At 51.2% G+C, this 27,159-nt stretch overlaps 2 protein-coding genes across 8 annotated transcripts in view; one reads left to right on the top strand and one right to left on the bottom strand.

Annotated features, from left to right (window-relative positions):
- Window positions 1-1,508: 1,508 nt before the first annotated feature.
- On the top strand, window positions 1,509-8,152 carry A1BG (alpha-1-B glycoprotein). The gene is made up of 8 exons (XM_054464970.2): window positions 1,509-1,598; window positions 1,675-1,710; window positions 1,821-2,090; window positions 2,504-2,776; window positions 3,361-3,657; window positions 4,391-4,672; window positions 7,362-7,649; window positions 7,977-8,152. The coding sequence occupies exons 1-8, from the start codon at window positions 1,565-1,567 to the stop codon at window positions 7,982-7,984; spliced, it is 1,488 nt and encodes a 495-aa protein (XP_054320945.1). The 5' UTR covers window positions 1,509-1,564; the 3' UTR covers window positions 7,985-8,152.
- A 4,393-nt stretch (window positions 8,153-12,545) lies between these two features.
- ZSCAN22 (zinc finger and SCAN domain containing 22) overlaps window positions 12,546-27,159 on the bottom strand; it is a 14,877-nt gene continuing 263 nt past the window's right edge. For 3 of the 7 annotated variants that reach the window (XM_063658613.1, XM_054464971.2, XM_054464974.2), the window contains exons 2-3: window positions 19,193-19,646; window positions 12,546-16,686 (exon numbers count right to left, since the gene is read on the bottom strand). In XM_063658613.1, the coding sequence (XP_063514683.1) occupies window positions 15,611-16,686; window positions 19,193-19,595 (1,479 nt within the window). In that variant the 5' untranslated portion in view covers window positions 19,596-19,646 and the 3' untranslated portion in view covers window positions 12,546-15,610. The other 4 variants (XM_054464973.2, XM_063658615.1, XM_054464972.2 and 1 more) reach the window with 4 other exon arrangements.

The following is a 27,159-nucleotide window of genomic DNA, read 5'->3' as shown; positions in this document are numbered from 1 at the left end:
GGGTGCAACGAGGCTGGTGTTGGGACTGCCAAAGGAAACAGACTGACAGCTCCATCTCTGCAGACCTCAGATTTGACCAGGCCTCTGGCTGCCTGGGCAGCCTCACTGCCAATGGGCTGAAAGGTTCAGCCACTGTTCAATGGGCTGACTTCTGAGTTGTGTGCACACCCTGAGCTCTGCTCCTCTGGCCTGGCCACCAGTCCTTGTCTGTGTGCCCCAGGTCTGGTTATGACTTCAAGCCTCAGCACCTGGTTGTCTCTTCTGCAAAGAATGCATTCTCCCCCAGTCCACCCAGAACACACAGCCTCCCTCCAAGTACTGGCTCTGAGCAGGACAGAGAGCATGCAGCAGGTGCTCAGCAATATGGAAATGGGACCAAACAGAGGGAGTCTCCACAGCTCCCCGTCCCTCACAGCAGAAGCCAGAGCCACTGCAGTGCCCAGCTGGTCTTCATCACGTCTCTGAGCTCTGCAATCGCTCTGCAGTCGCCTCAACTCCTGGTCTCTGCTCCTTCTCACTGAAACCCCATCTCCCATCTTTGCACTGGCTGCTCCCTCTGCCCGGAATGCTCCTTGCGCAGTTATCCCACTGTCTTCTTTGCATCTGGCACACAGTAGATGCTCAATAAATGCCTGTGGAATGAATGAGTGGGGAGGATGCAGTGCAGGAGGCAGATGAGGGCTAGGCGGTTGCCCTGGGCCCTCACAGTCGTAGCAGAGCTAGGCTGGGACACCCAGGGTGGGGACCAGACCTCCCGGGGTGGGAATGACAAGATGTCCATGGAGGCTGAGTGTGAAAGCACCACGGTCTCACCCCTGTCCTGTTCCATCCCAACAGGCTGTGGTGAGGAGAGGGGGAGGCAGGGGAAGCGGGAGGCCTGGCCTCCAGGCAGCAGGCTACAGCCACATGAGTGACCACCAGCAGCTCAGGTAACTGATCACATGTCACGGGTAGGCCTGGGAAGCGCAGGTCTCAGCTGAATGACCTGGGTGGAAATCCGACTCCAGAGCCATGGTGGGTCACACCATACAGAATGAACCAGTGATGGAGAAGGAACCATGGTCCTCAAGAAGAGTGAGGTGCACCTCCAGACAGCCCATGTGAGGGCAACCACAGAAAGTCTGAAAAGAGGTGAACCCCGCCTTTGGTGTCACATGTGCAGTGTGGTGTGACAGGGAGGGGCTCGCTGGGCTGCAGCCCTGGCACTCTCCACTTGACCTCAGCAGCTCCAGGTAGAGTGCGGAGAACTCAGCGTCTCCTTCTAGAACAGGATCCAGGATCCAGCACTGAAATGAGGGTGATGTGGTTTTAGCATCATTTTATCACTCTTGATTTAGTTTATTAATCATACATGATTATTGATTATAATTGTTGCTGGGCATCCTGAGGCCTCAGAAGTTCACCCTTTGCCCTGACCCCATGGGGGCCCTGCCCCCCGCCTTCCGGGAAGGACAAACACGGGAAGAGGTCAGTGCCCGAGCCGCCCCCGCCGCCCTCCCTCAGGGCCTCATTGCTGCAGACGCTCACCCCAGATACTCACTGCACCGGAGTGAGCGCGACCATCATGTCCATGTTGGTGGTCTTTCTCTTGCTCTGGGGTGAGGCCTCCTGGGGTCTGGGTCCCTGGGGCGGGAGGGGGCGGGAACGGGAGCCTCACGGGGGCTGTCTCCGCAGGTCTCCCCTGGGGCCCAGTGACAGAAGCAGCCATATGTGAGTGCAGGGGTGAGGTCTAGGGGGAGGAGGTGCATGGGGAGGTGGGCCCAGGCCGTGGGTGAGCCCTGTCTCTGTGGCGCTGAGCTGATCCCAGCCACCCCTTGCAGTTTATGAGACCCAGCCCAGCCTGTGGGCAGAGTCCGAATCGCTGCTGAAACCCTCGGCCAATGTGACGCTGACGTGCCAGGCCCGCCTGGAGACCCCAGACTTCCAGCTGTTCAAGAATGGGGTGGCCCAGAAGCCTGTGCACCTTGACTTACCTGCCATCAAGCACCAGTTCCTGCTGACGGGTGACACCCAGGGCCGCTACCGCTGCCGCTCAGGCTTGTCCACAGGATGGACCCAGCTGAGCAAGCTCCTGGAGCTGACAGGGCCAAGTGAGCCGGGGCATGAATTGGGGGCCAGGAGGCAGTGGGTAGGTTGTTGACTGGGGGGTCTCCCTTCCTCCAAGTCACCTGATGTCTCTGAGCCCCAATCTTCCCATCTGTCAAATGGGGATGATGTCTGTGTTAACCCCAGAGTGTTGTAAGGAATACATGGCTGTGTCCCCAGCAGGCCCGGCACGCCGTACAGCTCCCACACACTCTTTTCTCTTGCCATATGCCTTGTTCCCACACTCTTTTCTCTTGCCGTATGCCTTGTTTCCACTGGTGCCTGCCTGCCTTTTCCCAGCAATGCCCTCCATCCCTGTCTCCTTCACAGTCTTATGAGTGTGGGGCCCACGTTCTGCTGGGCTTCCCACATCTCCTGTGTTATGCAGAACCACTCTTCAACTCCACCCCACCCACAGAGTCCTTGCCTGCTCCCTGGCTCTCAATGACGCCAGTGTCCTGGATCACTCCCGGCCTGAACACAACAGCAGTGTGCCGAGGCGGGCTGCGGGGTGTGACTTTTCTGCTGAGGCGGGAAGGCGACCATGAGTTTCTGGAGGTGCCTGAGGCCCAGGAGGATGTGGAGGCCACCTTTCCAGTCCATCAGGCTGGCAACTATAGCTGCAGCTACCGGACCCATGGGGAAGGCGCTCTCTCTGAGCCCAGCACTACTGTGACCATTGAGGAGCTCGGTGACTGTGGGAACCATCTCCGGGGGCTGCTGGGGGAGGAGGATACAGGGGGCATGACCACATTCACCCTGACCTCCATGCTGAATGCCCTTGCCCAGGACCAGGTCCAGGAAGCTGGCCACACAGTTGCCTGGGTCTGATGGTTGCAAAGGAGTTTGGGCAGAGGATGCCCAAAGAATGGAAGGGTGGGCTGGGTCCGGTGGCTCACGCCTATAATCCCAGCACTTTGGGAGGCTAAGGCCACCGGATCATGAGGTCAAGAGATCGAGACCAGTCTACCCAACATGATGAAACCCTGTCTCTACTAAAAATACAAAAATTAGCCAGGTGTGGTGGCAGGTGCCTGTAGTACCAGCTACTCGGGAGGCTGAGGCAGGAGAATCCCTTGAACGTGGGAGGCAGAGGTTGCAGTGAGCCGAGATGGCACCACTGCACTCTGGCCTGGGCAACAAGAGCGAAACTCCGTTTCAAAAAAAGAATGGAAGGGTGTTCCTGGGGTTGCCCCCCAGAGGGCAGAGGTCTGGGGACTGGGCAGAGGGCAGCTCCAGGGATGGGGCAGCCTAGTAATGCTGCCTGCATTGCAGCTGCACCACCACCACCTGTGCTGATGCACGGTGGAGAGTCCACCCAGGTCCTGCACCCTGGCAACAAGGTGACCCTCACCTGCGTGGCTCCCCTGAGTGGAGTGGACTTCCAGCTACGGCGTGGGGAGAAAGAGCTGCTGGTACCCAGGAGCAGCACCAGCCCAGACCGTGTCTTCTTTCACCTGAACGCGGTGGCCCTGGGGGATGGAGGTCACTACACCTGCCGCTACCAGCTGCATGACAACCAAAACGCCTGGTCCAGGGACAGCGCGCCAGTCGAGCTGATTCTGAGTGATGGTGAGCCGGGGCCAGCAGGGACAGGGACGCGGCTGGGTTCCTGGGGCGCAGAAGCAGTACCAGGTGTAGTCTGGGGAAGTGCAGCGCTCTGGGCCAGGGTTCAGTCTCAACTTTACCCGCCCACCCGCCGATTCAGGGTCCTAAACTGCAAATAGGACGATGAGCGTGACAACCTTCAGGCCCCATAGAGAATAACTGGGTGAACAGGTTTGGCCCAGGCCACAGGGGGCACCACCTGGCAGGTCCCATCCCAGCTGCCAGGTCTGGGTGAGCACTGAGGGCCTCTGCTGAGGCAGCTCCTCCACTCACTTGCCTTGGGCCTGATGGTATTTAGCAAACTCTGAGCACCGGACAGCGAACCCCATGCCCAGCGGACCACAGGGGCCCCTCCGTGGCGCGGGCACTGGGGCGGTGCTCAGAAGATGCTCGTGGAGCAAATCCACTACTGAGCGGCATCGTGCACCAGGCATCAAGCCATGCACAAAACATGTCCCCGTCCCCGCCTGTGTCTGTAGACGAACAAATTATTAAGAAACAGTGAAAGGGTGCGTGTGAGATATCCAAGAAGGACTGGGATGGAAAGGTGGGGCGGGCCCGGAGGAGGCGAGGGAGGAAGCTGGCCAGATCATTGCGGGCAGAAGACTCAGCCAAAGCAAAGAGCGCGAGGCCAGACCACGCGTTAGGGCCGAGCCACCCGCTGGGCACCCGGGTCAGCCCGCGTGCTGCTCCGCAGAGACGCTGCCCGCGCCAGAGTTCTCACCGGAGCAGGAGTCCGGCAGGGCCTTGCGGCTGCGGTGCCTGGCGCCCCTGGAGGGCGCGCGCTTCGCCCTGGTGCGCGAGGACAGGGGCGGGCGCCGCGTGCACCGTTTCCAGAGCCCCGCTGGGACCGAGGCCCTCTTCGAGCTGCACAACATTTCCGTGGCTGACTCTGCCAACTACAGCTGCGTCTACGTGGACCTGAAGCCGCCTTTCGGGGGCTCCGCGCCCAGCAAGCGCTTGGAGCTGCGCGTGGACGGTGAGCTGGCGGGGCACCAGCGAGGGCGGGCGCGGGTTCAGTGCCCCTCGGGGCCTCCTGTCTTTCCCCTCTTTCCGTGGGCGTCCGACTGCGGCGCTCTGGGCCTTGGTTCAGCCCCCATCGCCTACCCCGGCGGGGAGCAGGCGATCGGTGGTCGAGGGTCTGGGGACGCCTGGAATTTCGGCTTATTTCCCACGGACGCAAGCCGGTAGGTCACGTGTAGCATGCTGGTCGGCAGCAGGGAGGCTGGACCCAGGTTTTCTTGGTCAGATCCCTGCAGCTCTGTGGCTGCCTTGTTTTCCTTACTGGCCATGTCAGTCGTCATACTGGACCTCCTGCCCCGGGCCCGGTTCCACAGGCGCACGGCTGATGTGTCCTTCTCTCCATCCCCGCCGTCCCCAGCTCTGTTTGTCTCTCTGATTTCCTCATTGACGTTTCCAGGACTCAGAGCCCAGCAGAGCCTGAGGGCACAGGTCTGACCTCCAGACCTTGAGGTCGTGCCCTTTGCTGGGAGCACCGTTTTCTCTTTTCTTTCTTTTCTTTTTTCTTTCTTTCTTTCTTCCTTTTCTCTTTCTTTCCTTCTTTGTTCCTTCTTTCTCTCTTTTCTTTCTTCTTTTTTCTTCTGTTTCTTTCTCTGTCTCCCCCCTATCTCTCTCCTTCCTTCCTCCCTTTTCTTCTTCTTTTTTTTTTTTTTGGATCACTTACTTTTATTCTTGCAGGCCGGAGTGCAGTGGTGCAATCTCAGCTCACTGCAACCTTCGCCTTCTGGGTTCAAGCAGTTCTCCTGCCTCAGCTTCCCGAGTAGCTGGTATTAGAGGCGCATGCCACCATGCCCACCTAATTTTTGTATTTTTAGTAGAGACGGGGTTTCGCTATGTTGGCCGGGCTGGTCTTGAACTCCTGACCTTGTGATCTGCCTGCCTATGCCTCCCAAAGTGCTGGGATTACAGTTGTGAGTCACCATGCCCAGCCTATTCTTGCAGTGTTATAAGCCGCCATCCACTATTGATGAAAAATGTTTAATCTTGGCCAGGCAAGGTGGCTCACGCCTGTAATCGCAGCACTTTGGGAGGCCAAGGCAGGTGGATCACAAAGTCAGGAGTTCAAGAGCAGCCTGGCCAACATGGAGAAACCCCGTCTCTACTAAAAATACAAAATTAGCCAGCTGTGGTGGCACATGCCTGTAATCCGAGACTTGGGAGGCTGAGGCAGGAGAATCGCTTTAACCCGGGAGGTGGAGTTTGCAGTGAGTCCAGGTCGTGCCACTGCATTCCAGCCTGGGCAACAAGAGCGAAACTCCATCTCAAAAAAAAAAAAAGTTTAATCTTTAAATTCTACATCTATATCCTATGACTCCAAATTTTATTTATCACTCTCCTTAAAGTCTGAAGAAAATGATTAATTTACTAAGCTCCACAGACAACACAGTCCCACTGACATAACATTTAGTATGATGTCCTAGTCTCCTGTTAGAATTAAGAACAGCCAGTATCAAACTGGCCTGAAATCTGATTGGGTTCCTGGGCTCGGAATAACTGTAGTAAATTTGTAAATCCACACTAAGACACAAAATTAAACTAGGATGTGTATATCTATCTTATAAGAAAACGTTTCACAGTAAAAATCAATATTATGATTTTACCAAATTTCAACATTATAGTTTGTTAATCCAGTCAAGCTTTCAAAATTCCTGATTAGCTGTCAATTAATTGCAAATAACTTCATGTAGTTTGCCCAGCATTTCAAAATGGATAGGGAATATAACTTTTAAAATGCGAAAGTATATTATACATATTGCACTTTTCTGCTAGGCTGGGCTAGTATCTTCCATGGCAAGATACTCAAACTATTGAATAAAATACACATTTAGATCAAGTACTTACATGTACTTCATTAATTTCCCTGAAATTATGAACACCATTACCAAAATCTTCCAGGATTTTGTAACATTTGATTCCTTACAGGTTTTTTTTGTTTGTATTGTTTGTTTGTTTGTTTGTTTTTGAGACGGAGTGTCACTCTGTCACCCGGGCTGAAGTGCAGTGGCGCGATCTTGGCTCACTGAAACCTCTGCCTCCCAGGTTGAAGCAATTTTCCTGCCTCCGCCTCCCGAGTAGCTGGGATTACAGGCGCACGCTGCCACGCTCGGCTAATTTTTTGTATTTTAGTAGAGACGGGGTTTCACCATGTTACCCAGGCTGGTCTGGAACTCCTGAGCTCAGGCAATCCGCCTGCCTCGGCCTCTGAAAGTGGTGGGATTACAGATGTGAGCCACTGCGCCCGGCACCTTAAATACACTTTTAAAGTTAAAGTTATGGAGGGAAAACCCTCATCTATTGACATAGACTGTATGTCCTGTTTTGGTCCCTCCATGAAGGAGCACCGTTTCCTCCATCATTTCTTCTTCCCTTCACCCGTCAGAGTGACCGAGGCTGGGGACCCCAGAAGCCCCAGAGCAGGCCCGAATCTGGGACTTCCACGGTTCTGGGGGAGGGGTGCGGGGAACACCAGACACTCACGTGTGGCGCGGATGTCCGGGGTGTGAAGGCAGCGGGCGCAGCTCGGCGGGGCCGGAGGAGCCCTGTGCGCTTAGGAACAAGACAGAGGGAAGATGAAGCCGGGGCGGAGGCGCGGGCGCGGGCGCGGCCTGGGGTGTGGCCTGGCCCGACCACCCGCCCGCTCCGCCCAGGACCCCCTCCCAGGCCTCAGCTCCGGGCAACGTGGAGCGGGGCGGTCCTGGCGGGCCGAGACGCCGTCCTGCGCTGCGAGGGACCCATCCCCGACGTCACCTTCGAGCTGCTGCGCGAGGGCGAGACGAAGCCCGTGAAGACGGTCCGCACCCCCGGGGCCGTGGCGAACCTCGAGCTGCTCTTCGTGGGGCCCCAGCACGCTGGCAACTACAGGTGCCGCTACCGCTCCTGGGTGCCCAACACCTTCGAATCGGAGCTCAGCGACCCTGTGGAGCTCCGGGTGGCAGGTGACGTTTCCCTGGGGCCCGGGTGCTGGTTCCGTCTGCTGGCGTTTGCCTGGGCTGTGCCCACCTCCAGGAGGGCGTCTCCCGGCTCCTGCCTTGGGCTCTGTGGTTAGCGCTGGGTCTCCCCAGGGCTCGTGGGGGGATTTCGGGCGAGGAACCGCCCAGCAAAGGCCCTGCAGCTGGAGGCGCAGATGGGGGTCTCGGCTGCCAGCCGATCACGCGCTTCCTTCCGGGGTGGGGGGGCGTCAGGGAGGTCGGCCTTGATGTCCGCGAGGAGGAGGGCATAGGATTTCCCCTCCTCCACCATTTCTCTTTTCTCCCGTTGTCTAGAAAGCTGATGCAGCCGCGGGCCCAGGGTGCTGTTGGTGTCCTCAGAAGTGCCGGGGATTCTGGACTAGCTCCCTCCCCTCCTGTTGCAGCAGAAGGCCGGGGTCTCTGGGGGGCTGGAGAAGGCTCCCTCATTCTTCCCAGGAATTAATAAATGTGAAGAGAGGCTCTGTTTAAAATGTCTTTGGACTCCCAGGGCTGAGTGGGCTGGGATCTTGTGTCCTCAAAGTGGATGGGTTCTGGGGTGGCTCCTGAGGTAGAGGAGTGGAGAACTGGCTCTTAAGAGCACATTTTTCTTTTCTTTTTTCTTTTTTGAGACAGGGTCTCACACTGTCACCCAGGCTGGAGTGCAGTGGTGCAGTCCGGCTCACTGCAGTTTTGATCTCCCAGGCTCAAGCGATCCTCCTGCCTCAGCCTCCCAAGTAGCTGGGAGCCTGGGCATGAATCGCCACGTCTGGCTAATTATTATTTTTTGTAGAGACAGGGTCTCACTATGTTGCCCAAGCTTGTCTTGAACTCCTGGCCTTAAGTGATCCTCCCACCTCAGCCTCCTGAGTAGCTGGGACTACAGGCATGAGCCACCATGCCTGGCCAACTCACATTTTTCTTTCTATTATTTATTTTTTGTAGAGATGAGTCTCACTATGTTGCCCAGGCTGGTCTTGAACTCTTGGGCTCAAGTGATCCTCCCGCCTCAGCCTCCCAAAGTGTTGGGATTACAGGTGTGAGCCACAGCACCTGGCTAACCAACACTTCTCAGGGCCTCTTTCATCTGTGCTCTTCCAGGATGCTGCCTCTTACTCCCTGGGCACCTTGGCCTGGTCCCAGCAGGTATGGGCAGGTTGCTTGAGGCTCTGGACATACCCACCTCTGTGTTGACCACATCAACCCAATCACCAAGAGGAGGTTCAGGGAAGCTGCATTTTGTGGTCTTGTCCTCCCAGTCACAGGGTGGTAGTGCTGGGCTGTTCCCAGCCTCCCACAGCAGAGCTGGACGCTGTGGAAATGGCTGGATTCCTCTGTGTTCTATCCCATTATCCCTCAGCTCTGGGTCCTCTTGTGCCATCTGACATCTGATGCCTTCCCAACCCCTGCCGAGTTTCTGCCTGGAGCAGGGCCTCAAGGTCCTGGCACACAGAAGATGCGTATCATATTATCAACCAATAGTTGATAAATTGTGTTTTTCAACGAATTTTCTAGTGGTCTGGTTTACTGCCTTTGTAATATCTAGTTCCTAATATGCCTATGCATTTTAATGTCTGCACAGTCTATGATGATATCACTTCTGTCAAGGCTGATGTGTCCTCTCTCTCTTTCTTGCTAGTGGTTTATCAATTTTTAAAACCTTTTCTTGTTTATTTGTTTTTGAGACAAAGTTTTGATCTTGTTGCCCAGGCTGGAGTGCAATGGCATGATGTTGGCTCACAGCAACCTCCACCTCCCGGGTTCAAGTGATTCTCGTGCCTCAGCCTCCTGAGTAGCTGGGCTGACAGGCACCCACCACCACACCCAGCTAATTTTTGTATTTTTAGTAGAGATGGGGTTTCACCTTGTTGGGTGGCCAGGCTGGTCTCCAACTCCTGAGCTCAGGTGATCCACCCGCCTCAGCCTCCCAAAGTACTGGGATTACAGGTGTGAGCCACCACGCCCAGCCCCAGCTTAGTTTTTAAAAAAGTTTATTTTAGCCATTCTAATAGGTGTGTAGACATATCTAATAGTGGTTTTCCTTGCATTTCCTTAATGTCTGATGATGTTAAGCATTTTTTCCCCATGTGCTTAGTTGCCATCTATATAGCATCTTTGATGAAATGTCTGTTTATATATTTTGCACACTTTAAAATATTGGGTTGTTTTCTTTTTTCTTTTCTTTTCTTTTTTTTTTTGAGATGGAGTCATGCTCTGTTGCCCAGGCTGGGGTGCAGTGGCATGATTTCAGCTCACTGCAACTTCCACTGCCCAGGTTCAAGCGATTCAACTCCCTCAGCCTCCTGCGTAGCTGGGATTACAGGCATGTGCCACCACACTGGCTGATTTTTGTATTTTTAGTGGAGAGGGGGTTTCACCATGTTAGCCAGACTGGTCTTCGACTCCTGACCTCAAGTGATCCACCTGCCTTGGCCTTCCAAAGTGTTGGGATTACAGGCGTGAGCCACCGTGCCCGGCCTGTTTGTTTTCTTACTATTGAGTTTTGTTTGCTTTTGTTTTTTTTGTTTTTGTTTTGTTTTTCCAGAATCTCGCTCTGTTGCCCAGGCTGGAGTGCAGTGGTGTGATCTCGGCTCACTGCAACTTCCGCCTGCCAGGTTCAAGCAATTCTCCTGCCTCAGCCTCCGGAATAGCTGGTACTACAGGCACCCACCAGCATGCCTGGCTAATTTTTTGTATTTTTAGTAGAGATGGGGTTTCACCATGCTGGCCAGGCTGGTCTCAAACTCCTGACCTTGTGATCCCAACCGCCTCAGCCTCCCAAAGTGCTGGCGTGAGCCACCGTCCCGTCATTTTTTGTATCTTTAGTAGAGACAGTATTTCGCCATGTTGGTCTCAAACTCCTGAGCTCAAATGATCTGTCCACCTCAGCCTCCCAAAGTGCTAGGATTACACCGCACCTGGCCTCCAGCCATATTTTTTTTTCTTTTTTTTTTTTTTTTTGAGATGGAGTCTTGCTCTGTCGTCCAGGCTGGAGTGCAGTGGCATGATCTTGGCTCACTGCAAGCTCTGCCTCCCATGTTCATGCCATTCTCCTGCCTCAGCCTCCCAAGTAGCTGGGATTACAGGCGCCCACCACCACGCCCGGCTAATTTTTTTAATTTTTAGTAGAGATGGGGTTTCACCGTGTTAGCCAGGATGGTCTCCATCTCCTGCCCTTGGGATCCGCCCACCTCAGCCTCCCAAAATGCTGGGATTACAGGCATGAGCCACCGCACCCAGCCGCCTCCAGCCATATTTTAAAGATAAAATATTTGTGCAATCTCTATTACTATCATTTAATTCCCAAAGTTCCCACTTTCCCTCTGGTATCATTTCCCTTCTACCAAGAGTTTCCTTTGGCATTTCTTTTCAGGCAAGTCTGCTGGCAAGAAATATATATCTTAGGTTTGCTTCATTTGAGGATGTTTGTCTTTTGCCTTTGTTCTTTAAGTGTGTTTGCACTGGATATAGAATTCTGGGTTGACGGGAGGCGGAGCTTGCAGTGAGCCAAGATCACACCACTGCACTCCAGCCTGGGCGACAGAGTGAGACTCCATCTCAAAAAAAAAAAAAAAAGAATTCTGGGTTGAGTCGTTTTTTTTGTTTGTTTGTTTGTTTTTGAAATGGAGTTTTGCTCTTATTGCCCAGACTGGAGTGCAATGGTGCAATCTCAGCTCACTGCAACCTCTGCCTCCTAGGTTCAAGCAATTCTCCTGCCTCAGCCTCCTGAGTAGCTGGGATTACAGGCGCCCGCCACCACGCCCGGCTAATTTTTTGTATTTTTAGTAGACACGGGGTTTCACCATGTTGGCCTGGCTGGTCGCAAACTCGTGAACTCAGGTGATCCACCCACCTCAGCGTCCCAAAGTGCTGGGATTACAGGTGTGAGCCACTGTGCCCAGCCTTTTTTTTTTTTTTTTTGAGATGGAGTCTCACTCTGTTATCGAGGCTGGAGTGTAGTCACCCAATCTTGGCTCACTGCAACCTCTGCCTTTCGGGTTCAAGCAATTCTCCTGCCTCAGCCTCCTGATTAGCTGGATTTACAGGCATGTGCCACCATGCCCGGCTAATTTTCTTTTTTTTTTTTTGAGACAGAGTCTCGCTCTGTTGCCCAGGCTGGAGTGCAATGGCACGATCTTGGCTCACTGCAACCTCTGCCTCCCGGGTTCACGCCATTCTCCTGCCTCAGCCTCCCGAGTAGCTGGGACTACAGGCCCCCGCCACCACGCCCAGCTAATTTTTTGTACTTTTAGTGGAGACGGGGTTTCACCGTGTTAGCCAGGATGGTCTCGATTTCCTGACCTCGTGATCCGCCCACCTCGGCTTCCCAAAGTGCTGGGATTACAGGTGTGAGCCACCGCGCCCAGCTAATTTTTTGTATTTTTAGTAGAGACGGGGTGTCACCACGCTGGTCAGGCTGGTCTCAAACTCCTGACCTCGTGATCTGCCTGCCTTGGCCTCCCAAAGTGCTGGGATTACAGGCGTGAGCCACCGCACCCGGCCTCTTCAAATATTTTTTCTATCATAAAGAACGTGTTAGCACTTCGAAGTACACTTAAGGTTTCGTCAGTTTCTCACTGTGATTCTGTTCTACAAGACTCATATTATGTGCCTGGTTTTGAACTATTACATCTTCCTAATAGATTGTTTCTTTTATGAAAACATAGTGACCCTGTGATTCTTAAAATGCTTTTATACCTTAATGTCTGTTTTGCACAATTAATACAGCTCCATCAGCTTTCTTCAGTTTCATGCCTACCTTGTATATCCTTTTCTGTCCCTTTGCCCTCAACTTCCCATATCCTTGTTTTAGGTGTATCTTTTCTAAAGAACATATGGCTGGTCCAAAAAGAAATTGAATCTGTTAGAATTTGTCTTTATACTTGGTTTGTTGAGTACAGTCATGTTTATTGAAATTGCTGACATATTTGGATGTGCTGTGAAATCCTAGTGCTTCCAGTTTCTGGCAGTGTGACTTTGGTCAGTTACATTCTCTAAGCCACTTCCTCCTCTATAAAACAGGGATGGTTGTGTGAGGATTGAGATGTATATAAATTATTTGGTACACTGGGCAGCACACACAGGCTCTGAGTAGATTCCCTTTTTTCTCCCTCATCTCCTCCCCTTTTAGACAGACATGGACAGACACATCTCAACGACCAAATGGGTGAAGATGCTCAGAGCATCAAGGGGATGTAGATCCAGTTCTTGTGACAGAGACTGAGCAAGTAGGAGGCAAAGAGAGGTGCTGATGATTGCTGTGAGTGAGACAGTGTGCAGGGCCAGGCTTTGGGTCAGGCACTATACAAGGTGGGTCCTGTCCCTGGTTTACATATGAGGAGGTCATGGAGGTTCAGGAAAGTCACTTATCTTAGGTCCCAAAAGTAGCCACAGGGAGGAGTCAGGCTCTGCAGCCTGAATTCAGGCCCATGCCTTTTCTGTTCCCTCCAGCCTGCTGGAAGCCTGTGCAATCATTTCACTGGGAATGTGCATCTCTCCTCTCTGAGTTTTCCCCTAAGCCTGTCATCCCTGTCTGTCTCTCAACCTCTGCCACACGATATGTGGCCCTCTCTGCCTGTGTCTGGGACTCCCTCAGAGATACTTCCACAAAGTCTCTGTCTCCCTGAGTCTTACCTTCATGTTATGAACCTTTCTCATCAGTCTTTGTGCCTCTGTTTACTCTTGACATAGAGGGAATGGGCCCGAAATACAGGGAGATACATACGGAGAGATGGTGACGGTGACTAGTACACAATACGCCAGGTCCAATGGTTCACATATGATGAGACCATCACAGAAACAGAGGCATGAAGAATGATACCCTAACAGTAATGAACAGAAGCTGCAGCATCCAGTGATAGACATGGACCCTAAAAATGGGACAGGGATGCAGCATTGTGAGAGAAGACCAGAGAACACATGGACAGAATGCTGGCAAAGACTAAGTCCGTGACACCAGGGGATCTGGGGCCCTAGAAAAAAGACTCAATACAGTCACATTTTATTGAGGCCACTGCATGCCAGGCTTATCTGGGTGCTGGCCCCCAGGAAAATCAGATTGTTCTTGCTCTCCAGGGTTCAAGCGGCTGGGGAGACATCCATGTAAACATACATAAGGACAATGTGGGGCAGAGACAGCATGGTGACTGCCTCCTGGGGGCACCAGTCACATTCATGTAAGAGACATCAGTCAAGGCCTACTGAGTCTTGTGTGTTGTAGATACTGAGAGTAAGACATGGCCCCTGCTATCAGGAGCTTATAGTATCCTTGGAAAACGCTGACTATAAGCTCTACAAGGAGCAAATAAGTATAACAAGGTGGTAGGATTTGTAAGAGAGGTATCTAGGAGGTGCTCTGGAAGCAGAGAGGGCAAGCTGAAGTCTGCTCCTGGAGAGCAGGGAGGCTTCTTTGGGTGACATTTGAAACACCTTAGATGAAAAAGGAGCGCCAGGCGCGGTGGCTCACGCCTGTAATCCCAACACTTTGGGAGGCCGAGGCGGGTGGATCGTGAGGTCAGGAGATCAAGACCATCCTGGCTAACACGGTGAAACCCCATCTCTACTAAAAATACAAAAAAAAAAAAAAAAAAAAATTAACTGGGCGTGGTGGCAGGTGCCTGTAGTCCCAGCTACTCGGGAGGCTGACGCAGGAGAATGGCGTGAATCCGGGAGGCAGAGCTTGCAGTAAGCCGAGATCGCGCCACTGCACTCCAGCCTGGGTGACAGAGCAAGACTCTGTCTCAAAAAAAAAAAAAAAAAAAGAAAAAGGAGAGGAGGGTTCCAGGCACAGGTACAAAGGCACATAAGTGGGAAAATGTATGGCTCCTTCGGGAACCACAGTAGTTCCGTGTGGCTGGTGTATGGAAGGTGGAGCCATGGTATGAGATGAGGCCATTTTCACATCACTGCATGCACAGAAAAATGACGATATTCATACACGCATATGAGGATAACTGGAGAGGTTGCTCGGGGCCCAGAGCAGCTTGCATCTCAGCATGCTTATACCCTGTTCAGGAAGCTGTGCTGTAGAAGGAGATGGGTTGGAGAGCTTTCCACCTTGGAGTGATACAGTCAGATCTAAGTAATATCAAGAGTCCCCTGGAGAGTGATACAGGGGAAGAGAATAAAGGCAAGAAGGGGTCAGGAAGGAGACCTCGGCTATAATCCAGGCAAGAGGCAATGAGGGCTCACATAAGGTAGCAGTGGTGGAAAAGGAGGTGAATTAGAGATAAGCTTTAGGTTAAAACAATAGCGCTGGTGACTGGTGGGATGTGGAAGGAAAAGGAGAGACAGGAACATGTTGGGCAGGTGTCAAGCAGCACCACTGATTACGACAGGAAACCATGAGAGAGGCAGAGTGTGGAAAAGGCATCATGGAAGAGGCAGTCTCAAAAGTCAGCCTTGCAGTTAGGCACAAAATAGGCTGGAGTGGAAATAGTAGGTGCCAAGGCACAGAGGTGGGCATGGCAGGTGTCCCTTCTGGGTTAAGCAGCAGAAAAGCAGGCAAGAAGAACCACATGAGAACAAGCTATATAGTCTGTCTGCCCAGAGCATCTTGGGACGCTGAGTTCTGAGAGACATGTGCCTTCATTTGCCCTGGCCCTCAGAATCAGTCTAAATCCTCAGCTCAGCTGCCTTCTCTCTGGGACAGCCCTGAGTGGGAAATAGAGGGTAGCAGTGCAGGGCCCTTCTGGAAGCTTCTCCAGCTGGCCTGAATCACCTTGTGCTCATCAGGGTTCCTCAAATGCAGAGTTGTTCCTAGACAGCCCGAGTCTGCCCTCAGGCACCTATCATTTTGACAACTCATCAACCACCCATGCTGTTTGTGGCTCTTTAGGAACTCAGGGTTTCTCTCAGATGTTGAGCCTCCAAGAAGACGCTGTGCTATGCCCCGAGGGGCGATTTCCGATCATTGCAGTACCGTGATGTGGATCCGTAAGTGAACCATCAGGTCACTGCAGTACCGTGATGTGGATCCGCAAGTGAACCATCAGGGCTGAGCTACGGCTGAAGGCCTTCCCACAGTCGCTGCACTTATAAGGCTTCTCTCCTGTGTGGATCCTCTGGTGCTCAATGAGGGAGGAGCTCTGCGCAAAGGCCTTCGGACAAACCTTACACTGATATGGCTTCTCTCCAGAATGGATTCTCAGATGTCGGATCAGGGCTGAGCAGTCGCTGAAGGCTCTGCCACACGCGTCACACTTGTAGGGCTTCTCCCCTGTGTGGATGCGCTGGTGCTGAGTCAGGTGCGTGCTCTGGCTGAAGGCCTTCCCGCACTCGTCACACTCGTAGGGCCGCTCCCCTGTGTGCACCCGCTGGTGCTGGGTGAGGTGAGTGCTGCGGCTGAAGGTTTTACCACATTCTCCACATTTGTAGGGTTTCTCTCCAGTATGAATCCTTTGGTGCTGAGTCAGGTGGGTGACTCGGCTGAAGGCCTTCCCACATTCCTTACACTCATGGGGCTTCGCCCCTGTGTGGACAACCTGGTGCTGGGCGAGGTGAGTGCTCCGGCTGAAGGCTTTCCCACACTCGCTGCAGGCATATGGTGTCTTCCGAGAATGGGTCTTCTGGTGTGCCTCGAGCGCCGAAGCACTCTGGAACATCTTCCTACACTCGTGACACTTGGAGGACCTCTTCCCTGAGTAGGTGTATGGAGGCTCTGTCCCATAAGCATCCACCAGATCAAATTTGTCTTCTGAAGGAGCCTTCTCTTGGGAGGTGAGGTTTGGCCACGCACTAGAACTGTTCCTTGAGGCACCAGATTCACGGCCACACTGGTCTGTGGGGACATCCTTGTAAGGCCCTGAAGTTTTCTTGAAATGGATCTGCTGGGTGATAGACTTTGTCCAGATCTCCCCTGATAATCCAGACCTCTCTGAGCTGCCCTCAGGTTCACATGCCTTCACAAAGGCGGGTCCAAGGGAAACACCTCCCATGAGGGTCTCAGTGACCACATTTGATGGCTCTGACTCTCCCAGGTCACTCTGCTTGCAGCTTGCCTCTGTGGGCTCGGCTCCTGGATCCCATCCTGAAACAGTCCGAACCACAGTGTCACTCCTCCTACCACACCAAGCCTCCCCTACTCTGCTGAGGGCCCCGGTCACACTTTGTAAGGGGAAATGTGGCCCGTTCCTAACATCTGGCCCCAGTTCCAAGGGGAAGTTTCTCATTTGGTGTCTTGGATGACAAAGGGTGCAGGGCTGTCCTCCCACACCATCCAAAACTACATCATGGGTTCTGATTTCTCCTCCTCCCACCAAACTCTCCATCTTTCAAGGCTCCCAATTTTGGCTCAAGAGTCAAGAGGAGAAACCCTGATGTGGAACTGATCTGAAAGACAGAGAGAAAGGGAGGGTCTGTCCTCTTCAGGACCCTGAGCACATGCACCCCTGCAGGCTCTGATCTCTGTGAGGTTGCAGTTCTGTCCCTCACACTCAACACCTTGCCTCTAGGCCTGGATGTGTCCACAGGTGCTCAGTGAATTCTGGCTGAATGAGGGAATCAATCCAGAAGCCCATGATGGTGAAAATTTCTGCAAGTAGAACCCCAGGTAGAATATGGCTGCTGGGGGTGAGTACGTGAGGTACCCACCTGGCCTCTCAAGCCCCTACATTATAAAGTACTATGAAGGCAGAGTGTGGCGGAGGTGCTGTTGGAGATCAGAGTGTGCATGAGGTAGAGGAATGCTCGCACTGACCTGCCCTGTGTGGGTGCAAAGGACACATAATCTGGCACATCTACTGGATGGATTCCAGGGAGGAGGCAGAGACAGGTGGAATACCCACTGCTCAAGTCCACAGTGGGGCTCAGCAGTGCAGAAACTGGACTCAAACCCCAGCTCTACCACCTTAAGCAGTCCTGCCCTCATCTGGGACTCAGTCTCCCCATCTGTAAGCCATGGACGCTGTGCCGCTGGCCTTCCAGGGCCACTAACCATTATCAGGCTCTTGTCATGTGCTGGGCCCCAAGCACAGTGGGTGACTTCCATTGCCTCATTTCAGCTTCGACCTGCTCTCAGAAGGAGGTATTGCTGTGATTCTGTTGCAGATGGGGAAACTGAAATCCAGCTGAGGGAAGGTATTGAGTAACTGGTACAGGCTCACAGTTAGCTAGTGGCCCAGTTGGGATTTCAGCTCCAGAATCTTCTCCTCCAGGTCCACAGGCAGTCTCCCCTGCTCCCCCAGCCATCTGCTTGGCCCTGCCTCCCCCTTCCTTCCTGTATTCCAGAAACATCACACCACCTGCTTTTACCAGAATACACCAGTGCAAATCACACTGCCAGGCCTTTGACCTCACCATTCCCTCTGCATTTTGCCCTTTCTCTGAGCTTTGGCCAACCCTGTGGGAGGATGGGGCCACTCCCTCCTTCCCCTCCCTGTCTCTGTGACATCTGCTTGGGCATAGACCAACCTCTGTTCCAGAGAGGCCTGTTTCTCCCAGAGCTGAACAAATTATCCTAACAGTTGCAGTTACCATTTATTTAACCTATGCCAGGCACCATTTCAGGTGCTGCACGGGTATTGCCTTGTATCTCTCAACACCACTAAGGTGGGCGTTTTTATTACAATACCCATTTTACCCATGAGTAAACTGAGGCACAAGGGAGTCACATGGCCAGGAAGAGAAGCAGCGGTTGGATCTACTGAGCCTTGATGATTCAGCTGTATCCAGACTCCACATTCCTCCTGTGCACTGCACGTTTCCTCCCAGTGTGTGGTACGCCCACCTCCTATCTGTTGCCAATAGGCCAGGCCAAGCCCATCTGAGACAAGCCACCACTCCCTGCTCTGCACTGTCCCAAGGCTGGGTCTTCCCTGCATCCCACTGGACCTCCCTGGGTTGGGATGTTTGTGTGGGTCTCTCTGAGTAACAGTGCCCAGCTGAGCCTGGGGCAGGTCTGACTCACCCAAATCCTGGAGGCCAGCCCAGGGTGGGCATAGAGAAGGTGCACAGGGACATCTGGTATTTCCGTTTCCCCCAACAGCCACCCCAAGCACCCAGGCCCTCGTCTGATTTCCTCTGAGAAACAGCCAGTTGCTCACTGTTAGTCCCTGGGATTTGGTTGGCCAAACACAAACCTAAGATCCCAACCAGGCCAGTGGGGGCTCAGACCAGGGACCTCTTATTGTTATTACCCTGGGGTTTCTACATTGGTAAGATATAAGCCTGGGGTTCCTGGCTATCTTTAACCCCTTTGGAAAGAGAACCTAAAATAAGAATGAAGCTAACACAGAAAAAACCAACTGAGAAACAGAACAAGAGACGAAGAAGAGAGTTCTGATGCTGTCAACAGATCTTCTGGATATAGCCGTATCTGCTGCCTCCTTACCCTTCTTTGCTTCAGCCCATTTCAGCTCGTTTTTGGTCACCTGCAACCAAAACACACCTGTCTACAACAGTGTGTGAGAGTTACGGTAAAGTGCAAATGTGAGAATGGGTGCATGAGTAACCCCAAACCAGAGCCCTGTGCTCCCATGTTCCTGTCCAGGGTGTACCCCTGGTGTGCCGTGAAGCTGCCCACAGCGCCCCTTTACCTCTCTTGTCCAGCACCTGAGTCAGATCCTCCACCAGCACAGCGGCTTCCTCTCCGCTCTGGGGACTCTGGGCTCCCACCCAGGCTTGGATCTCTGGGGGCAGTGCACCCAGGAACTGCTCCAGCACCAGCAGCTCCAGTATCTGCTCCTTGGAGCGCGCCTCGGGCTGCAGCCACTGACAGCACAGCGCTCGGAGGTGGGCCAGGGCCTGGTGTGGACCAGATGCCTCCTCATAGCGGAAGTGCCGGAAGCGCAGGCGTGCAGCCTCAGGGTAAGCAACGTGGTCACGGCTGGATTCTCCGCCCTGGGAGAGGCTGGCTTCCTCTTCCTCCTCCACCTTCACTTGAAGGAAGCTGTCCTCTTCCCACGGCACTGGGCTCAGGGAGTGCTTGGGGATGGCCATCGGGCAGCAGTGCTCAGTGAGACACAGGATGCCGGAGCCTTGGAACTGGGCCTGCAGGAATGTCAGCGCTTCAGCATCACATGGAACCTGGGCCCTGCCTCATGCCTACAGAGCAGGGAAAACACAGGCTTGTGGCCTGTGAGATGTGAAAGACTGTCACAAAGACATAGACAATCCTAATAATTAGGACAGCACCCACTTGGTGCTGAGCACTGTTCTAAGCTAGTACTGCTTGCATGTAGACTCATTTAAAACTTACAACAAACACCATCCTGGCTAACACGGTGAAACCCCGTCTCTACTAAAAATACAAAAAAAATTAGCCAGGCGTGGTGGCGGGCACCTGTGGTTCCAGCTACTCAGGAGGCTGAGGCAGGAGAATGGCATGAACCCGGGAGGCGGTGCTTGCAGTGAGCCGAGATCGCGCCACTGCACTCCAGCCTGGGCGACAGAGCAAGACTCTGTCTCAAAAAAAAAAAACAAAAAAAAAAAAAACAAAAACAACTCACAACAAACTCAGGAGGTGGGACTTTCTACCTATTTTATGGATGGAAAAACAGACACACAGGAGGAAAAGATTTGCCCAAAGTCTCTCAGCTAGTGAAGGGTTAACAGAGAGCTAAGCTATAAACCCAGGCAAACCTACAGCCAGCCTGTTTAAGGAGTGCTCCTCCCCCACAGAGCCAAGTCTTTCTCCCTCTGTCTCACATTCCCCAGGTATCCACATGGTCATTCTCTCATTTTATTTGCTAATTATTTTGTAGTGTTTGAGACTGATACATAATTGACTTTCGCCTTTCCTCTTTTCTAATGCACATATTTAAGGCTATAAATTTCTCTCTAAACACAGCTTTAGCTGTACATCACAAGTTTGATATGTTGTATCTTCATTATCATTTAGTTAAAATATTTTCTAATTTCTGTTACAATTTCTACCTTACTCATTAATTATTTTTTAAAATTTATTTTATTTTTTTGAGATGGCGTCTCCCTCTGTCGCCCAGGCTGGCGGGCAGTGGCACTATCTCGGCTCACTGCAACGCCGCCTCCCGGGTTCAAGCAATCTTCCTGCCTCAGCCTCCCAAGTAGCTGGAAGTACAGGTGTGCACCACCATGTGAGACTAATTTTTGTATTTTTAGTGGAGACGGGGTTTCGCCATGTTGGCGGGGCTGGTCTCGAACTCCTGACCTCAAGCGATCTGCCTGCCTCGGCCCCGCAGAGTGCTGGGATTACAAGCATGAGTCACCGCGCCCAGTCCCATTGGTTATTTAAAACTCTCCTGCTTCATTGCCAAACAACTGGGGGTTTTCTAGTTGTCTTTTTATTACTGATGTCTAGATTAAGTCTGTTGTGGTCAGAAAACATGCTACGATGGATTTAGATCATTTAAAATTTGCTGAAACTTGGTTTGTGACCCAGTGTATGGTTAATTTTGGTTAATGTTCCATGAATACTTGAAAATAATGCAAAGCCTTCTTAGCTATGACACCAAAAGCATAAGTAACAAAAGAAAAAATAAATAAACTGGACTTCATCAAAATTAAAAGCTTTTGTGATTTGAAGGACCACATCAAGAGAGTGAAAAAGCAGCCCACAGAGTGGGAGAAAATATTTGCAAATCATATTATCTGATAAGGGACCTGTATCTAGAACAACTCCATAGTAAAAAGATGAATAATACAATTTAAAAATGAGCAAACAATGTGACTAGACATTTCTCCAAGGAAGATATACAAATGGGCAATAAATACATGAAAAGATGTTTAACATCACTAGCTACCAGGGAATTGCAAATGAAAACCACAATGAGATAGCACTTCACACCTGCTGGGATGCCTATAATCAGATAACATGTGTAGGCAAGGATATGGAGAAACTGTAATCCTCATATGCTGCTGCTGGGAATATAAGATGGGATAGCCACTGTGGGAAATACAGTCTGGGAGTTCCTCAGAAGCTTAAGCAGAGTTACCCCATGACCTAGCAATTCTACTTCTACGTATAGACCCAAGAGAAATGAGAACATGTCCTCACAAAACATACGCAAATGTGCATAACAGCATTACTCATAACAGCAAAAAAGGAGAAACAATCCAAATGTCCATCACCTGATGAATGGATAAAATGCTGTATATACATACAATGGAACACTATTCACCATAAATAGAAATGAAGTACTGATTAATGCTACAACATGGATGAACCTTGAAAACATGATGCTAAGTAAAAGAAGAAAGAAACGGCAGGGCGCAGTGGCTCACACCTGTGATTCCTGCACTTTGGGAGGCTGAGGTGGGTGGATCACCTGAGGTCAGGAGTTCAAGACCAGCCTGGCCAACACAGTGAAACCCCGTCTCTACTAAAAAATACAAAAATTAGCTGGGTGTGGTGGCAGGCACCTGTAATCCCAACTACTCGGGAGGCTGAGGCAGGAGAATCTCTTGAACCTGGGAGGCGGAGGTTGCAGTGAGCCGAGAGTGCACCACTGCACTCCAGCCTTGGTGACAGAGGTAGTCTCTGTCTCAAAAAAAAAAAAAAAAAAAAGAAAGCATATTAGTGTTTGTCAGAGGCTGAAGAGAGACAAAAATGAGAGTGCTTGCTAATGGGTTTGGGAATTTCTTTTGGGGATGATAAAAATGTTCTTGGGGCCAGGCTCGGTGGCTCACGCCTGTAATCCCAGCACTCTGGGAGACCGAGGCGAGTAGATCACGAGGTCAGGAGTTCAAGACCAGCCTGACCAACATGGAGAAACCCCATCTCTACTAAAAATACAAAATCAGCCAGGCATGGTGGTGCACGCCTGTAATCCCAGCTACTTGGGTGGCTGAGGCAGAAGAATCCCTTTAACCTGGAAGGTGGAGGTTGCAGTGAGCCGAGATTGTGCCATTGCACTCCAGCCTGGGCAAAAAGAGTGAAACTCCATCTCAAAAAATAAAATAAAATAAAAATAAAGCTTTAAAAAAAATAATGTTGGCCAGGCACGGTGGCTCATGCCTGTAATCCCAACACTTTGGGAGGCCAAGCTGGGCCGATCACGAGGTCAACAGATCGAGACCATCCTGGCCAACATGATTAAACCCCGTCTCTACTAAAAATACAAAAAAATTAGCTGGGCGTGGTGGCGTGTGCCTGTAGTCCCAGCCACTTGGGAGGCTGAGGCAGGAGAATCTCTTGAACCCGGGAGGCGGAGATTGCAGTGAGCTGAGATCACACCACTGCACTCCAGCCTGGCAACGGAGACTCCATCTCAAAATAATAATAATAATAATAATAATAATAATAATAATAATGTCAGCTGGACGCGGTGGCTCACACCTGCAATCCCAGCACTTTGGGAGGCTGAGGCAGGTGGATCACAAGGTCAGGAATTTGAGACCAGCCTGGCCAGCATGGCGAAACCCCATCTCTACTAAAAATACGAAAACTAGCCAGGCGTGGTTGGCAGGGGCCTGTAATCCCAGCTACTTGGGAGGCTGAGGCAGGAGAATTGCTTGAACACGGGAGGTGGAGGTTGCAGTGAGCAGAGATTGTGCCACTGCACTCCAGCCTGGCCGACAGAGTGAGATTCTGTCTCAAAAAAAAAAACAACAAAAAGTGCATTTGGTAATTGTTGGGTGTTCTCTCCCTTATTTAAGTCAGGCCTCTACACAAAAGACATCTTATCAGTAAGTCTCTGTGCTTCTACACTGCTTTATTTGCTCTTTACCACCTGATGTGTGATACACTTATGTGATTACTTGTTTATTATTTACTTGCCCCTGTTGGAGTGTCAGCACATTAAGGGCAGGGGTTTTTGTTTAGGTCTTTGCTTTATCCCCAGTGTCTACAGCATTGCTGGGCACATACATCAATAATAATACTTTTGTTCAACACACCCCCATTAGGTGCCTACTCTGTGCCCAGCACTGTACTAGGAATGCAAATATGGGGAAGGCATGGGTCCTGTGCTCAATGACCTCAATGGAAGGACAGTGACCAACACATGATAAGATAATCATTATGATGGATATGGGTATAGTGTGAAACAGGAATAAAAGAAAATGGGAACAGACAGTCAATGGGAACCTACCGGCTACCAGGCCACACTAGCCTTTTGCATCTGTTGTCCCATTCAAGCCTTGGCACCACCCTGTGAGTCAGTATTACCACTCCCATTTTCAAAGTTGGGGAAAGTCAGCTGCTAGAGTCATCTGGTCAGTAGGAACAAAGCTAGTGTTTGAGCTCAGGCTATCTGCGGTCTTTCCTCCACACTCAAAGCCTTTCCAAATTCTAGAACTGTGAGCACTGAATGCTGGTCAGGGCCAGCAAAAAACTATTTTCATGTACTATTGGTGAGGGCAATCAATTAGAATATCTTTGGCAAATAATTTGGCAGTATGTTGTAAGAGCTTTAAAATGACTGTGCTCTCTGCCTCAATATTAATTCTACTTCTCAGAATCTAGCCCCATTTCTAGATGGGAGTGCTACCGACATTCAGAGGGAGATAATACTTTCTTTTTGAAAAATTTTTTTTTCAGACGGAGTCTTGCTTTGTCGCCCAGGCTGGAGTGCAGTGGCGCAATCTCAGCTCACTGCAAGCTCTGCCTCCTGGGTTCATGCCATTCTCCTGCCTCAGCCTCCCGAGTAGCTGGGACTACAGGCACCCACCACCACGCCCAGCTTTTTTTTTTTGTATTTTTAGTAGAGATGGGGTTTCACCGTATTAGCCACGATGGTCTCGATCTCCTGACCTCATGTTCCGCCCACCTCAGCCTCCCAAATTGCTGGGATTACAGGCATGAGCCACTGCGCCTGGCCGCGTGTAGCCAATGCTTAACTTTTTAAGAAACTGCCAGGCTGTTTTGCAAATTGGCTATACCATTTTGCATTCCCACCAGCTGTGGATGAGGGTTCCAATTTCTCTACATCCTTACCAAGGTATTTTATACTATGGTAGTTCCCCCTTATCTGCAGGGGATGTGTTCCAAGACCCTCCAGTGGATGCCTGAAACCATGGATATTACTGAACCTTATATATTCTGTATTTTTTCTTATACATATATACCCTTGATAAAGCTCATAAGTTAGGCATAGTAAGAAATTAACAACAATGACTAATAAAATAGAACAATTATAACAATACACTGTAATAAAAGCTATATTAATGTGGTCTTTCTCTCTCAAAATATTTTATTGTACTATACTCACCAAAACTGAAGACAAGGGGTGACTACTGTATTACTTTTCTTGACATTCTCTACTTCCCACAGTGAACTTGTTTTCTCTTACAGTCAGGAAGAATACCCTAAATTAAGTGTAACCTTTCCTAGGAGACCTCAACACTTTGCTTTGGCCACATACTACTCCTTACTCAAAGACTTAGCCTCTCCCTCTCCCATCCACGACTCCCACAGTTTTAAGTATTTGGAGTTCTTCTTTTTCCTTTCCTTCAATGTCAGCCAGGACACTCAGTGTGCTTGGAGTCTCTGCTCAAGGAAGTCACCCTGGACAGAGATGCAGGAGGCCTGAGAAAGAGCAATGGCCTTGGGCACAGGAAGAAGAGAACGTTACTCTAAAACAAGACCCCAATCCTGAAACCTTTTGGTGACAGCTGGTGACCTCTGGTAAAGCTGTGTTTAAGCCCCTTCACTGCACTGTAAAGTTCTCTTGGGTCTCTTGTGGCCTTCCTAAACCCCTTGTTGCCCCTGCTGTTCTTTAGTTCTGAAATCCCTCTCTGACTGATTCCTCTGGGCTCTCTAGGCCTCATCTTAGCTGCCACTTTCTTCAGGTGTCATCCCAGATACCTGGTACTAGTCTAAGTCCTCTTCCCAGAGTGCCCTGGGTAACTCTTTGCTAGCTCTGTACTGTTTCCTCAGAGAGGCTGGGCTGTCCTGAAGACACAGTACACAGGACTTGCCCTATAACCGGTTCACAATAAACAGGCATTAAGCAAATGGAATGACCAGGAAAGGCTGAGCATGGTTACCCACAAATGTAGGGAATCATGAGGGGAAGGAGGAGCAAGCGTGGCAGGGATGACAATAGATGCAGCAACAGCTTCCAAGTTCTCTTTTGCACCCCTGGAAGACCTGTTCTGGAGAAATCCCTCATGACAGTCTCTGAAATACATGTATGTGAAATTTCCTCAGCCTCCTCAGCCAACCTCAACTCCTATCAGGTGTAGGTTCCCCATCCACAGCTGCTTTACCAACCAAGGAGGGTGATTCTTCTCATTTCTCACACATGGCTTATACCAAGCCTGATAATGGTACCTACCTCAGAGGGTTGCTATGAGATTATCTGAGGTGATTTATTATAAGTGTCCAGCACAGGCCTGGTGCACAGTAAACATGCAGTAGATGTATGGATTCCATAGCCCCCTGCTACACGTAAGCAAACACTGGGGGACATATCCATAAGCCCAGCTGAATGACCACTAGTCACCCAGTTTCAGCTGCAGACATGGCAAAGCACAAATCCTCTCTCATATGCTTGGTAAACTGTTTGTGGATCACCCAAGTTTTAGTCTCCCTGATAAAAATCTCAGTCAATCATATATTAACACATATTATCTCAGGTACAGTCTGTCAGCCATAGCCTTCAAAATACCCAGACACAGGAAATATCTCAATGTCACCTATAATCAGTCAAATAAACACAGGCCTGGCCAGGCATGGTGGCTCATGCCTATAATCCCAGCACTTTGGGAAGCCTAGGCAGGTGGATCACCTAAGGTCAGGAGTTCCGGACCAGCCTGATCAACATGGTGAAACCCCGTCTCTACCAAAAATACAAAAATTAGCCAAGTGTGGTGGCAGGTGCCTGTAATCCCAGCTACTCGGGAGGCTGAGGCAGGATAATCGCTTGAACCCGGGAGGTGGAGGTTGCAGTGAGCCGAGATTGCACCACTGCGCTCCAGCCTGGGCAACAGAGCAAGACTTCGTCTCAAAAATAAACACAGGCCCTCGCAGCATTTCCATTACACATTATGATTCTGATCACAGTCATTCATAATCTTAGTCACCACCTCAAGGACACACAAAGAATATCAGTCACACTTGAAATAACATCGTCACATGCTCACCCTCTCACAGTATCTCACAACCCACCTAGAAAGTCTCAAACGGCAACCATCTCTGTCAGTCACACACTCCATGGTTAGTGTTACACTCAACCTATCAGAATCACACACTCTAACCCGTCAGATACACATACCCAAGAGGTGTCAGACACAGAACCGCCTATCAGACACATAAACTGGTCCGCCCCACACCCTCCCAGGCCACTGGTCCTACATTTTATCTGTTATCGGTCCGCCCACTCCACACTTTGTCCGCCCCACACCCGGTCAATCAGTCCATCCGACACACACTCCTTCAGTCCGACACATTCTCCGTCGGTCCGTCCGACACATTCTCCGTCGGTCCGTCCGGCACTCAGTGTGTCAGTCCGCACCACATTCGGTCTGTGAGTCCGTCCACACCGGGTCCGTCAGTCCGTGCACACACGGTCCGTCCACACCTGGTCCGTCAGTCCGTCACATCCTCTGCGCGTGTGTCCGGCACTCGCAGTCCGTCTACTCA

Source organism: Pongo pygmaeus, chromosome 20 (assembly GCF_028885625.2).
Source record: "Pongo pygmaeus isolate AG05252 chromosome 20, NHGRI_mPonPyg2-v2.0_pri, whole genome shotgun sequence".
In the NCBI taxonomy this organism is placed as follows: Eukaryota; Metazoa; Chordata; class Mammalia; order Primates; family Hominidae; genus Pongo; species Pongo pygmaeus.
The sequence above is the reverse complement of the archived record's forward strand: the minus strand, read 5'-3'. Positions and strand labels throughout refer to the sequence as shown.